The 14,621-nt window shown below is 54.1% G+C and overlaps 1 protein-coding gene across 1 annotated transcript in view; it reads left to right on the top strand.

Moving 5' to 3' along the window:
* ABCA13 (ATP binding cassette subfamily A member 13) overlaps positions 1-14,621 on the top strand; it is a 390,771-nt gene that overhangs the window by 276,376 nt on the left and 99,774 nt on the right. Inside the window, exons 49-51 of the mRNA XM_058725626.1 lie at positions 6,340-6,394; positions 7,934-8,111; positions 9,789-9,904. Of these exons, the coding sequence (XP_058581609.1) occupies positions 6,340-6,394; positions 7,934-8,111; positions 9,789-9,904 (349 nt within the window). The remainder of the gene's footprint in view (positions 1-6,339; positions 6,395-7,933; positions 8,112-9,788; positions 9,905-14,621) is intronic.

The following is a 14,621-nucleotide window of genomic DNA, read 5'->3' as shown; positions in this document are numbered from 1 at the left end:
CTCGGGACCCGCGGGAGGTACAGGGCCGCCTACTCTGTCCTTTCCTCTGATGGCGCTTTCATTTTTGAGAAAATGGACACACATGTGACCCTCACTTACTCTCGGTCTCTCCCGCTTTTTGCAAAACACAAGCAAAATCTCAGCACGCGTGTAGAGAGACGTTCGTTTGGATTTGAAATCCGTTTGATCCCACAGAGCCTCTCCTACAGAATGTAGTGACAGCAGATTGCAAGCTAGCAAATTGTGAAAATTAGCAGCGTTTGTAAACCAAAGAGCCGCCGGGGTTCCTGCTGGGCACCCCCTCCCCCCACTGCTTCTGTCTTCGGCCAAGGGGCTGCTCACACTGCACAGGGTACCTGTGTCATCAGGGTCCTTCGGGAGGGGGCGGGGCTCACTTCCCACCTGCTCCCTCCTTGGGGCTGCCTCCTCTTTGACCTCCTGGGACACACACCTCCTGTGTGTCCCCGCTGGGCACCAGGGACTCTGCATGGTGGGGGTGGGGGGGCTTGTTGAAAGGAGGTGTCAAATCCCAGCCAACCCACCATTGTGGTCGGTGCCCGGATTCCCGTCCCCCAGAGCAGAACAAAACCAGAACGTTGTTGGTTCCGGTCTGACACTAATGTGCTGTCCTCTTACCTAAACTGGTGAGAAGACCCCAGTGGGGCTCAAGACTCGGAAAGCAAGTTGAGGGGTTCTCCTGCTCATCTGATGGCTTCTTTCTGGAGCACTGCGCTGCACGGCCCTTCCTCCGGATCTTGCTTTTCAAAGAGCGTTTCTCACTTTCATGGTGGAGATTTGGGGTGATGGCGGCCTTTTAAAGAGGTGCCTGTGGTCGCCTGGGTGGCTCAGTCGGTTAAGAGTCTGACTCTTGGTTTCAGCTCAGGTCATGATCTCACGGTTCATGAGTTCGAGTTCTGCATCAGGCTCCGCGCTGACAGCTTGTGAGCTGCTTGGGGTCCTCTCTCTCTTTCTTTCTCTCTCTGCCCCTCCCTTGCTCATGCGCTTTCTCTCTCTCTCTCAAAGTAAATAAACTTAAAAAATTAAAGGGGCACCTGGGTGGCTCAGTCGGTGAAGCGTCCGACTTTGGCTCAGGTCATGATCTTGTGGGTTTCAGCCCCGCATAGGGCTCTGTGCTGACAGCTCAGAGCCTGGAGCCTGCTTCGGATTCTCTGTCTCCCTCTCTCTTTGCCCCTCCTCTGCTCAAGCCCTGTCTCTCTCTCTCTGCAAGTAAATAAACTCAAAAAAATTAAAGGGGCACGTGGGTGGCTCAGTCGGTGAAGCGTCTAACTTCAGCTCAGGTCATGATCTCACAGTCTGTGGGTTTGAGCCCCGCATTGGGCTCTGTGCTGACAGCTCGGAGCCTGGAGCCTGCTTGGGATTCTGTGTCTCCCTCTCTCTCTGCCCCTTCCCTGCTCACGCTCTGTCTCTGTCTCTGTCTCTCTCTCTCAAAAAGCAATAAACATTAAAATTTTTTTTCCCCAGGACCATTGTGCCAGGAGCACTGGCTGCCTTCTGGCTGTTGGGGCTCCCTGCCGGGCGAGGAGGCAGCCTCTGTGCTCTTCAAAAGATTGTATTTAAATATTTACCATATGTAAAATATGTAAATTGTAGGACTCTAGGAAGCTAGCACTGGATAAGAAGCTGTGACCCCTCTGAATCACTGAGGGGGAGGGCCCGGAGGGTGGGGGCTGGCGTAGCCTGGTCCTTCTCAGAGCCAGGTGGGCAGAGCCTGCGAGGTTCAGCTTCCAGAGCAGGAAAGACTGACAGGGCAGGACGGCTGACGCGACGGCTCCTCTCCTGCGGCCCGTTGGTGAAGTGCTCCTGCTTGTCCCCTGCTGCCCCGGTGGGATTCTCGTTCTGTGTTAGCGTGTTTGTGGCACCCAGCGTGTCCCTTGCACAGGGAAGGGTCCGGTGGCCTGTGTGCTGGGAGGCGACTTAGTGGTCCCGCCTCTGTCAGGAACACGTCACCTGCTGAGGACAGTTGCCACAGTCGTGTGCTCCCGTTTCGGCTTCTGGAAGTCAAGGGTGTGTCCGCGCCTGGAGGCTTCTCAGGGCGCCGTTTCCCCGGAGGGGACTCCGGTTCCTAAAGGCTGCAAGCTGACTCCCAAGGATCTTCCTGCGCACTCTGCTGGGTTGTGCATCGCAGAGCTCATCGCCCAATTACCCAGTGAGAGACTGTGTCCTGAAAACGTCTGGCCGTGGGTCTGGCACATCGGCACTGCTGAGCACAGGAGCCGTCGCTCATTCCGTCTGTGGGTCGAGGGCCAGGTGTATTCCCGCCTCCTCGATTAAAGCCAGGGAAGGATGACAGGTCCAGGGTATGTGCGACCGTGAAGGGCAGTGTATTCGTAACAGAGGAACGGGAGGACAGAAAGCCAATATTAGGGTAGTTTTTGATCTCCCGGCAATGACCCAACAGTTTGAAGTTAAGAAAAGATGTTCACGCAACCCGATCAAAATAAGAACCCGACCGTGGTAGTTTAACATTTTATAATTGAACACACCCCCAAAACGCTGGCAGCTTTACACGGTAGAAGGAGCAAGGTGGGGACTTTGGACCTGCGGCCTCGTCCCCCTCCCTCTGCACACAGACATTCCTTGCAAAATCGGAAGCATCTGCGGAAGGGAGGGGAGAAAATAGGGGCGGCCCCTGCAGCCGGAGTCTGGAACCCCAGCTCCAGCACAGGCTGCCTGACGCGGGAGGGCGTTTCCGGTGTCTGCGCCGTGGCTCTGCGGATGTGAAGGAGATGCAGACGGGCGTCCTCACATGGATGTGACAGGGCTGCTCACACAGGTGCCCTGCGGCCTGAAGGACGGACAGCACGGAGCCTCTGGAGGGTTTTCATCTACTTCGGATGCCAGCCCCTCCTCTCTGATCACAAGTATGGAAGGGCTCAGGGCGTGAGGACCGCCTTCTCTTCCCCCTGCGGCCCCACCTCTGCGGGAAGGTGCTCCCAAATTAGCATCTTCAGGAAGCCTCTGCGAGAAGGGAGGGGGGCTGGGCAGAGAAGCTCAGACCTTCCTCCACTTTCAAGGGGGTTTTGTCCCGATAAACTCATCTGAAGTCGAAAACATCATAAGCAGAAGGTGAATTTGACGCACCCACCGTCCCAGACATGACGGCTGAGACTGGCCTGCCTTAAACGTGCTGGGAACACCTACACGAGCCTACAGGCGAGTAAAACGCTCTTCTCAAAAAGCCTGTTTTATAATAAGCTGCAGAATGTCTCGTGTAACTGGTTGAATGCGGACCTGAAGGTGAGAAGCCGAGCGGCTGTGTGGGAGCAGAAGGGTGGTCAGGGCCTCGGTTGCTGACCCTTGTGACCACATGGCTGCCTGGGAGCCGCTCAGGTCCTAGCGAGTGTCACCAGCACGGGAAGAGATCTCTGTTCAAGAGAACATGTATACACGTCACTGTCGTACCATCAGAGAACTTGCATTAAGTTGGAGGTTCTGTGTAAGAAGAGGGGAAACACTTGCAGCTGAGGACACGGTGGTGGCCATCCTGTGTGTCCCCTGGGAATGGTGGGGGAATCGGATAACATGAGACTTTGGACTTTACTGTAAAGGCAGGTGTCTTATGTCCAGGTAAAAAAAAAAATAGCGACTCTGTGTTTCCTTTATGTTTCTCCTTGGAAATCCTCTGGAGCTGCTGAGGGGGAAGGGTGGGATGCTGGGGAGAGGTGTGCATGTCCCGTGGTCCAGAGCGGGGGTGTGGTGTGTGGTTTGGGGGGGGGCGTGGAAGGGGAGACCCTGACAGCTTCTCGGATGTGTCGCGGGGGGTGACGGGAGACTTGGTTAGGATGATGTAAGTTTGAGTCTGGTGACTGGGGGCAGGATGGGGACATTAATGGTCCTGGATGAGCTGGGGACTCCTGGCTGGGCCTGCGTTTCTCCCAGACGAGGAGGGAAATCGAGCTCCAGGACCGGGATCCTGCTTCATCCCAAGTAGGAGAACTGCGGTTCAGTCCTGGTACTAACTGCGCAAGGGAGCGAAGACCCCACAGGGCGGTGGCCTTCAGATACCAGCTACACCCCCAGGGTCCCAAGCCGCCCCTCCCTCTGACCGGCTGGCTGTAACTTTGAGGGGCCCCAGGACCCCATCCGCTCCGACAGGTCACCAGAACGGCTCACGGCATCAGGACGGCACTGCGCGTATGACTCGTGTTCATGAGAAGCGTGCAAATCGTCAGGGCCAGCCTCACGGTCTGGGGCGGATGCACACCCCCGTGCCCTCTTCCCCGGAAGCCCCAGAGGTCAGCGGGACCGCCGCGCCAGCCCTCTCTAGTCATGTGATTTGCTATATGTTTTGAACCTGGCTCTTTGCGGGGCGCCTGGGTGGCGCAGTCGGTTAAGCGTCCGACTTCAGCCAGGTCACGATCTCGCGGCCCGTGAGTTCGAGCCCCGCGTCGGGCTCTGGGCTGATGGCTCAGAGCCTGGAGCCTGTTTCCGATTCTGTGTCTCCCTCTTTCTCTGCCCCTCCCCCGTTCATGCTCTGTCTCTCTCTGTCCCAAAAAAAAAAAAAAAAAAAAAAAACCAAAAACAAAAAACGTTGAACTTGGCTCTTTGGACAAAATCTATCCTCCAGAACATTATGGACCGAGTTCGTTTCCTTGCCTCGTGGCGGTTCTTTAGCTGTCAGAAAGTGCGTCATGCTGTGTCTTGCCCAAGTGTGTGTGTGAGTGTGTGTGTATCTTCAGGTTCATCGAGTCCAAGATCCTCCCATATTTCTAGAAGCATCCGCTTCCCAAGCCCTCGTCAGCTAACCGCGTTTCTCTGCATGCTGTCTGATCTAGAAAGCTCTCATTCCTGTGCGCAGCCAGGAGCCACACGAAGCACTGAATACACACGCCTCCCACTCCCAGCACCCAGCGGGACACTTGCCTCATCTGGGAGGGCCCCACAGTTTTGTAAGCCTCTGCACAGCCTGCTGACGGTGTCTGTCCCTGCACAGCATGAGCAGGGCCGCCTGCGAGCTAGAGGGTGTGGGGGCTGGCACGTACTGTGAGGAGGGGTGACGCTAAGCTCAGGGAAAGAGACAGATGGGAGGAAAACAGGTGTTACGGGTCCAGACAGGCAGGGAGCCAAGACCACACAACTCTGTTCAGGACACACGTGTAAATAAATCCAGTGCATGATGCGATCTAGGAAACCGCACGGCCGGCATTCGGCACACACAGTGGGAGCCCCCAGCAGAACATCTGGAATATAGTAATTTAAAGTCAAAGAAATCATTCTGGAACACTGCACAGTGGGCTTGCTGAACCAGGAGGCTCCACCATTCTGTCTGCTGTGAAAGAAGTTGCTTCGGCCTGTGGCTGAGTCCACGACGGATGGGGAAAAGCTGGCATCACCGGAGGGGGGAGCAGGTGGCCCGTGAATGGAAGTCAGGACTCTTTGGTGACAAAGCCGTGGGGTGTTTGGAGAACTGTAGCGATTTTCAGTTCTGTACCTTTTAATTTATTTATGTTTACTCCTACCCCTGCGGTGTTTCTGGAAGGATTTAATATGCTGCCATAAGAGAATGCAAAACACGATAATGGGCTTCATTAAGGGAGCCCAAAGGGAAGAGGAACACAGGCTGCCCAGGAACCGTGCCCGTGGAGGTGGCCCCCACACATGTAGCTGCGGGCATTTGAAACAGCCAATCAGAGGAGGGAAACCGACTGGCTCACGTTGGACAATAAGGTGAAACACAAGTCCTTTGCCTCAAGTTCCGGAGCCCTGGGTACCCAACGGGCTGCCATCGGCTGGGGTAGGGAAGGCCGTGTGACGACACGAGCAGCCTTTATGGTAAGATCCTTAAAACTGAGAAGTTGGTGGCGATTTCTCCATGTTGGCTGTTGTCTACACTAACGCACAAGCCCCCGGAAGTCGAACGATGAAAAACCGAAGAAGGGGTTCCACGCACGCAGCTGGGCCATTGAGACGGTTCGGTTTTCGCTCTGTCTAGACGTGGCTTGGTCAAGAGGGGAAGTTTTGATTATTGCCCTGGTTCCATCGGATAATCCCCTTGCCTGTTGTAATTTAGTCTTTCTGAGTCCGTTCCTCCACCCCCACAAAATGTGGCTAATGTATCATTTCCGCCACAGGGATGCTCATAAGGATTGGGCCATAAAATGTCAGCTCCGCGCCTGCCGTGCGAGGCACGTCCTGAACATGCTGGTTGTTTCTGACAACAGGACTCAGGGTCCCCGCACTGGCCAGGATGCACAGTGCATTTGCCCTTCTGGGTCCCCGTGGGTCACGCCTGGACCGAGCGGACAGGAGGCGCCTCCCGGGCATGGGGTCTGCTCACCGTGCGGGCAGAGGGCTCACCTCTCCATTTTTACTTCACAGGAGTGACTCTGTACAGCCACCCGTACGGAGGGGCCTTGATGAACGAGGACAAGATGTGAGTCTCGGGACCACTGGGTGAGGGCGGAATAGAGTCTTGGGGTGGCTCCAGGGTGCTGGCCTGTTGCATTTGTGCGGAGTGGTGCTGGCTTGGGCGCTTCTTTGCAAAGTGTAAAGAAAATGAGTGTTAAGAAGGGAATGTGCACTGACCGAGTTTAAAACATGAGCTTATCCTACACCCCAGTTTTTCTAAGTCAAAATTGTCTAAGGGAGTGAACTTCCTGAAGTTCAGGGGCCCCATATCTTCCAGACACTTTTTTGGGGTAGAATGGCTTTTTTTTAAAGAAAGATTTTGTTTTTTTAAGTCCTTTCTACCCACAATGTGGGGCTCGAATTCACAACCCCGTGATTAAGGCTCACACGCTCCACTGACTGAGCCAGCCAAGCACTTGGGGTACAGTCTTTTTTTAAAAAATGTTTTTAGAGTTTATTTATTTTTGAGAAAGAGAGAGAGAGAGAGAGAGAGAGAGAGAGAGAGAGAGAGAGAGAATATGAGTGGGGAAGGGGCAGAGAGGGAGACACAGAATCCTAAGTAGGCTCCAGGCTCTGAGCTGTCAGCACAGAGCCCGACGCGGGGCTCGAACTCACAAACCTCGAGATCATGACCTGAGCTGAAGTCGGATGTTCAGCCATTGAAACACCCAGGCGCCCCACTTGGGGTAAGTCTTAAACACGGTGTTCGTGTAGTGAGCATAGTGAGGCCTTTTGGAGAGTTCCCCATGCCAGACTTTGCTCACAGACACATGGAGTCACGGGTGGTGATAAAGCCGCTCATCTCCCCATTCAGAGCGAAGTGTTAGTTCCCGTTCCCTCCTAGAAGCTGGGATGCTTCTTCCTGTCTTCTCCTTTCCTCTCTCCCTTCCCCGTGGTGCAGCTGACACCGGCCACAAGTGTAGCTGTGGGCTCGTTGGGTGAGAGAAGATGCCACACAGTGGACACTTTGCAATGAGCCGTGTCTTTCCGTCGGCCACCTGCGTGTGCTGATTGTGGCTAGGGAGGGGTCAGTCCAGTTAAAAAATGACCAAGAAAGTACACTGTGTGTGTTATCACAATTATTACTACACCTCTCTCTGTTACAAAATTGTTTTGATATTTTGAGAGACAAAATTCAGAGATGGGCCAGCCACCTGTGGATCCACAGCTAATGCCCCCTCCCCGCCCCTGCAGGTGTCCCAGCATACAGATGCATGTGGTTCTGGCGTGGCCAGAGGCCACGGCTCCCTGTGGACGCCACGTTGCGGAAGTTTATCATTTTAGTCTAGAGTGAACTCCAAGATGGGCAGACTCTGAAATGTCCCCTCACTTTGCACCCTTCAGTTGTGCCTTCTAGAAGCTGGGAGCATCGCCCACACCTCCTCAAAGGGCCGTTGAGGGGACTCAGGGGCAGAATTCTCGTGCTTAGCCAGCGTGCCCTATGCCCCTTAACTTCCTGATTAGTGGTTTTCAGTGCTCTCCCCCTCATCACTGGTTGTCACCAAGGGAAAGAAGACGCGTGCCCTTCCTGTGACCCTGACGAGCTGTTGTGTTGTGCCCGCAGCATGGAGAGCATCCGTCAGTGTGGCGTCGCCCTCTGCATCGTGCTGGGCTTCTCCATCCTGTCGGCGTCCATCGGTAGCTCCGTGGTGAGGGACAGGGTGACCGGAGCCAAGAGGCTGCAGCACATAAGTGGCCTCGGCTACAGGACGTACTGGCTTGCTAACTTCCTGTATGACATGGTAGGAACTGGGAACGGCGTGCTGCGTGCCTGTATGCCAGGGCTGTGTGCATGTGCGTGTGTTAGGAGACCCCCGCTGCAGACTGTCCACAGAAGAACGGGTCATTGCGTTGGTAAGAACGGTTCAGGTCCAGTGTCCGTCTGTCATCCGGGGCGGATGGCTTCCTGAGAAGGAGGACCAACCAGCCACACACGGGAGCTCTGGGAGCTCACGGACCTGCCCGCGAATGCAGAGTCTCCTACCCGGAAGATGAGATAATCCTCTGTGATGTGCTCTTTTCAAGGGGCTGGAAGGGGAGGTGATAAAAAGCATTAGAACTGACCCACCGTCCACATGCACGTGACCCCCACCCCCCACCCCGACCACAGCCTGATGTGTTCTCCAGGTGTTCCGCCCTCCAGGTCACTGTCTTCTGTCCGGAGGACAGCACTGGTGCCCTTTGTCCCCCAGGCCTGCAGGCATTTATCTGGATTCAAGGTCCTCCTCGTAGGAGAGCAATAGCTTGTCCTCGTGACTGCAGCTTTCCCGGGGGAGGAGGAGTAGGCGTCCCGGGAGAGAAGAGCGTGCGAGGTGGGGGCGGGTGTCTCCCGGACCCCAGCAGTCCTTCTCCCTCTTTCTGCAGCCCTTACCTGATTATCCCCTTGTCCCTGCCGCTCAGTGTGTTTCTGCCCTGCGATGCCTGCCTTGGGGCTCAAGGGCAGGGAGGAGGGCTTTCTTCCTGGGTGACTGTGCCCCATCTTCTTCCGATTGTTTCCTGCCTGTTACATGGATTAAATCGCTCATTTAGTGGGTAGTTAGGGGTCCTCACCGGGGCAGGGAGTGTCCCTGGTGCTGGGGATAAAGCCGTGACCAAGGCAGAGAAGTTCTCTGCCCCCCTGGAGACTGTATTCTCACCAGGGGAAGCAGGAAACAAACAGACCGACACACAAGATCCGGGTGGCTTGGGACTAGAGTTATTGAGAGGGTGACTTAGATCAGGAGGCTGGGGAAGGACTCTCGGGGGGACAGCGTGGGAGCTGAGCTCTGAGAGGGAGGAGGCAGCCCGGTGGATGGTGTGAGAAAAGGCTCTGGGAGGGGCTCCAGGAGGAGAGCAGCAGGCGTGTGGCCCTTCCTGGGCCACTCTGATCAGTGTGGGGGCCCCCGGGAAGGGTCTGTAAGGCGGCCTCTGCCTTACTGTCCTCGAGTCCAGGTGTGGGAAGAAACCACGTGTCCTGGAAGATGTCTGGGTTCCCGGACCCGTCCCGAGGGGTCAGGGGGCAGTGGCTGCAGTAGTTTCCAGCAGACCCCCGACGGGCGGTCTGTCTGTCCAGGTGCTGGAGCCTGAAGTCTGAGATCCAGGTGTGGTCGGGCCAGCTCCTCCCAAGGCGTCTGTCCCGGGTGCGTGGGTGGTGCTCCCTCCCCGTGTCCTACGTGGTCATCCCTCCATGTGTCCTGTTCTTATAAGGACACCAGTCATGTCGGATCAGGGTGTCTGCAGGGACCTCCTGTACCTTTATTGCCCCTTTCGAGGCACGTCTTTGGATACAGTCCCTTCCGGAGGTCCCAGGGCTTCAGCATATGTGTGTGTGTGGGGGGGGACACAGTGGGGACACAGTCCTGCCGGGACTGTGACTCCTGGGGGCGAACCCCACTTTACAGACCGCTCGAGACGCCACCCCCTTTTTCTTGTTTCCCCAGATCTTTTACCTGGTTTCCGTGGGCTTGTGCGTCACCGTCATTGTCGCCTTCCAGCTGACGGCGTTCACGTTCCGCAAGAACTTGGCAGCCACGGCCCTCCTGCTGGGGCTTTTCGGGTATGTGACGAGGGACGCGGCTGCAGAATTACGGTTTGTTTTCTGGAAGAGAAAGCCCCCTGGGATGGCTTGCAACCCGCTGTTGGCTTCATGATTTTCTCTCTTTTCAAGCAATTACGGTGCTTCTGGTGGGGATGCACGGCAGAGGGACTGGAGCAGGGGGAGGAGCACCCCGTGGGCGGCCTGGCTGGGACGGGGGTGGCGTGGGCTGTCGCCGCACGGCCCCCCAGCCGTCGGCCACGCTCGGGCGGTTGGAAGTGGATTCTCGGTTACTCTCGCTCTGACATTCATCTGGAGCTCAGACACAGAATCCACTTAGCTCCAAAATTGCCTTTCACAGGAGCGTCTCCCACGAAGCCTCCCGTCTGGCACGTTTTTCCCTCTCCCGCGACGCTAGCGGTCTGGAAATGTGCTGTCTACCTATATCACTTTTCTCAGAGGAAAAGCAGCAAAAGCGGAAAAGTCACTTGACAGATTTCTTATTTTCTTTTTAAACTTTATTCATTTTGAGAGAGAGAGAGCATGTGCAGGGGGAGGGGCAGAGAGAGAGGAAGAGAGAGAGAACCCCAAGCAGGCTCTGTGCTGTCAGCACAGAGCCCCACGCGTGCCTCGATCCCATGAGCCGTGAGACCACGACCTGAGCCGAAACTGCGAGCCGGACGCTTAACCGACTGAGCCACCCAGGCGCCCCCGGAGCGTTCCTTTTTATCTTTATCCAGGATCTTTGCTAGGGCTCCCCAAATTATACCCGCCTACTATCAAGAATATCTAATTATGTCTCTTCTTACACGTTGGGCATGTGTCTAGATCCGGGCTGAGCATGTGAGAGATCCTTGCTGAGAGCAGGGAAAGTGATGGACACGCTAATTCATTATAATTCGAGCTTAATGATTTGTGAAGACAACGCATTCTGCTTTATTTCCGCCCAAGATGACAAGTAAAATGAGTTTACACACATCACAGTCGGGCCCAAAGCATTTATTTGGGGACGGAGTTCATCGTCAACAAGGATATGTCATTGTTAGCTGACTGGATGGATGGATAGCTGGCTGGGAGAGAGAGAGAGACAGACAGACAGGACAGACAGACAGACCTTTCTGGGAAGATTGATATGGCCACTAACTCTGTGGCCTTGGGAGGAGTAATTAATCACTCCCTCTACACCTTGACTTCTTCAGTGTAGAGCTTCAATTCTGTGCCGGGAAGAGTAGACAGTTGATAGAAAGCTCACAGTGGGTGGCAAGAGGCCCCAGTTAATGAATTTTGGGCCCATTGTCCCAGCGAGAACCGTGCTAGTATTGGGAGGCAGTTTCGTTGTCAGGGGTAAAAGTGCTGACGGAACCTCCTGTTTGCTGTAGTCCGTGGGAAATTCGGGTTCCTGGATATAAAAGCCTAGTACGGGGATTCCCGCTTCTCTGGGGATGGTCTGATTTCAGTGCAGCGATCCCGTTGAGCGGGTGGTGTCGTCGTGGGTCCTGACGGTGTGGTTAAACAGACCTCGCTGTACCTTACTTTTGAGCTTCAGGAAGGCGGAGCTTGTGGGGTTTAAGGTAACAGACAAGATCAAACGGTTAGAAATTCCTGAGAAATGTGGAGGAGTGGTCGCGGAGCTTGTTTCTCTCGTGAGTGCCTTTGCCAGCCTGGGAGGAGCCCTGACCAGTCACCGCATGTGCAGCCACAGCATTTTCCTGGGAACTGGGGGACGCTCCCAGGTCCTTGCCACACATCCCGGGCCAGCCGGGGTGCTGGGCTCGGGTGAAGGATCCAGGACTCGGACGGGGGTGTCTGTAAAGGTAGCAGGCGGGGTTGGAAGCCAGGGGACCCCGGGGGAGAAGGACTCCGGGGAGGCCAGCTGGGATCTTGAGGCAACATCCCCGAGGCCGCAGGTTTCCTTGTCATTTACATGGGGTTCTTTCTTTGCCGGGACCCAGGTTGGGCAGGGGTGTCTGCTCACCCCTGCCCAGGGAGGGAGGTGTGGAAAGCTGGAGCTGGGAGTCGGGAAGGCTGGGCCCCAGAGTGCCCTGTGGCCTGAGGACGTGGCAGGTGTTAAAAGGGGCTTGGAATTACATGGGGTTTGGAATCTGAAGAAATTAGGGGTCAGGTATGTACACAGAGTCTCAAAGAGACACAGAAGAAAATACCCAGTGACAATTGTCTTGTTTTCTTCCTTCCGGCTCTGTCTAGCCAGGAAAATGTGGTATTTAAGCTGGAGGGTGAGAATTAGCAGCAAAACGAGGCAAGGAATGCCAGAAAGGGAATCTAGTATCTGTGAACAGTGGAAACTGTAAGAACATATTTGGTGCATGTTCCGCGCTAATGGATTGTGAAGACAGGCCACGGGGGCCTGTTCCACGTCTTGGAAAATTCACGTGGTGTGGACGAGAGGCTGGCTTTCCCAGGGAGGAAAACCTCATAAATTCCACAGTAAGCGTGAGCAGCAGGCCCCTGCCCAGCAAATGCTAAAGCCATTAAAATGATATAATATTGTATTTAATAAAAGAGTAGAGATTGGCACAAGCCACTGTAGATTTCACCAAAAGATAAATTAGGCTCTAGAAGCCTATTTAACTTCTAAAAAATTTTTTTTAATGTTGATTTATTTTTGAGAAAGAGAGAGAGTGTGAGTCAGGGAGGGGCAGCGAGAGAGGGAAACACAGAATCCGAAGCAGGCTCCAGGCTCCAAGCTGTCAGCACAGAATCCAACATGGGGCTCGAACCCATAGACAGTGAGATCATGACCTGAGCTGAAGTCAGACACTTAACTGACTGAGCCACCCTGGCGCCTGGTCCCTCACGTTCTGATGGGGGCTCTGGGCTTCCCGGTGGGATCTTGAGGCAGCCATGTTCCTGGATTGTGCTCCCGAGGATGACACATTGGCCGAGTGCCATATACATAATCCTGCTGCACCTTGTGCCGGCCGTGTCCCGTCAGATGCCCCATGAGGTGTTGCTACCCCAACGCCCCCAAACCCCAGTCGCACATTTGACGGAGAGACTTGGCTGGATGCCGTGTCCTATGAGGAGCAAGAAGGGCCTGGCCTTTTGTTGCAGAGGCGTGAGAGGACCGACGTGTTCACCTTCAGCTGCTTAGAGAGCTGTCCTGTGGAAAAGGACTTGTCACTGTTGCAGAATCTGGCCTTTGGATCAGGAGTTTATTTAAAGAGATTTTCGGTTCACTCATAAGAGGGAATTTTATAGCAGTTATTTACAGCTGCCCCGAGATTTCACTCACAGATTGTTAATAACACATTTCCATTATAAAAATCATTTTGGGGGCGCCCGGGTGGCTCAGTTGGTTGAGTAACCGACTCTTGATTTCGGCTCAGGTCATGGTCTTTGGGTTGTGAGATCGAGCCCCGTGTTGGGGCTTATACGCTGAGCACAGAGCCTACTTCAGATTCTGTGTCTTCCTCTCTGTCTGCTGCTGCCCCGCACTTGCTTGCTCTCTCTCAAAAATAAACTTAAAAAAATTTTTTTAAATAAAATAAAATGAGAAAACAGCAAACTTCTAAAAACCACAGTCCTCTGAAACCTCACGTCATCAAAAATATTGTCAAGAGAGGGGTGCCTGGGTGGCTCGGTAGGTTAAGCGTCCGACTTTGGCTCAGGTCATGATCTCACACTTCATGAGTTTGAGCCCCGCGTCAGGCTCTGTGCTGACCGCTCAGAGCCTGGAGCCTGTTTCAGATTCTGTGTCTTCCTCTCTCTCTGCCCCTCCCCTGTTCATGCTCTGTCTCTCTCTGTCTCAAAAATAAATAAACGTTAAAAAAAAAATTAAAAAAAAATATTGTCAAGAGAAAGCTTGACCGGGGCGCCTGGGTGGCTCAGTCATTAAGCATCTAACTCTTGATTTCAGGTCAGGTCATGATCTCACAGTCGTGGGATTGAGCCCCATGTCAGGCTGTGCGCTGACAGCGTGGAGCCTGCTTGGGATTCTCTCTCTCTACCTCCCGCTTCCCTCTGCCCCTCCCCCACCCAAGCTCTCTTTCTCTCTATAAAAAATAAAAGAAAAAAAAACCCCACATTGGATACTATTGTTTCATGTGCTTGTCCAGGCAGGTGCCTGAGGGAGCACAGCACTTGAGCTATGCCCCCAGAAGGGACGGTCAGGGTGTTGTGGTGTCGTGGGAACGGGCTGTTTGATTTCTGTCTCTGCTGCTTTACTTCGTAGGTAGGTGTTGACAGTTCAAAGCACCAAGGGGTCCTGACCTACCTTTTGGGTAGCTAATTTAATTTAATTATTTACTCATAATTTGATTCCTCGGCACGGCAGCTGTTTAAGAACACTTGCTTAAAAGCGTTCACTTGCACTTTGCACATTCTGGAATAATTTCCATCGTTGCCCAAGTTCTGAGGCAGATTTTCGTGGCGAGAAGCTGCTGGAACTGTGTATGACTTTATGTACGCTATTATATTTATTATAGTTTCTGGGATATGAGGATGGGTCCTTTGACCCAAGGGCTCATTCTGATGCCACAGATTCCTATGGAAAAGGAATTAATAGCCCCCTTGGTGGGTGGGGCCTGGCTCTCACCATTTGGGGGTCTTAGACTCTCCAGAACTACTTAACAGATTAAGGAAACCCCGGGCATTCAGAAGGCACTTGAGTATTTCAGGCGAAGTCGCTAAATCACGCTAAGAAAATGGTGACACATTTGCCTCAAGCGTGTAAAGAGCACGTGGGGACGTGGGAGAAAGGTTGGGTTTATTTTATCAT

Source organism: Neofelis nebulosa, chromosome 4, assembly GCF_028018385.1.
Source record: "Neofelis nebulosa isolate mNeoNeb1 chromosome 4, mNeoNeb1.pri, whole genome shotgun sequence".
Lineage (NCBI taxonomy): Eukaryota > Metazoa > Chordata > Mammalia > Carnivora > Felidae > Neofelis > Neofelis nebulosa.
The sequence above is the reverse complement of the archived record's forward strand: the minus strand, read 5'-3'. Positions and strand labels throughout refer to the sequence as shown.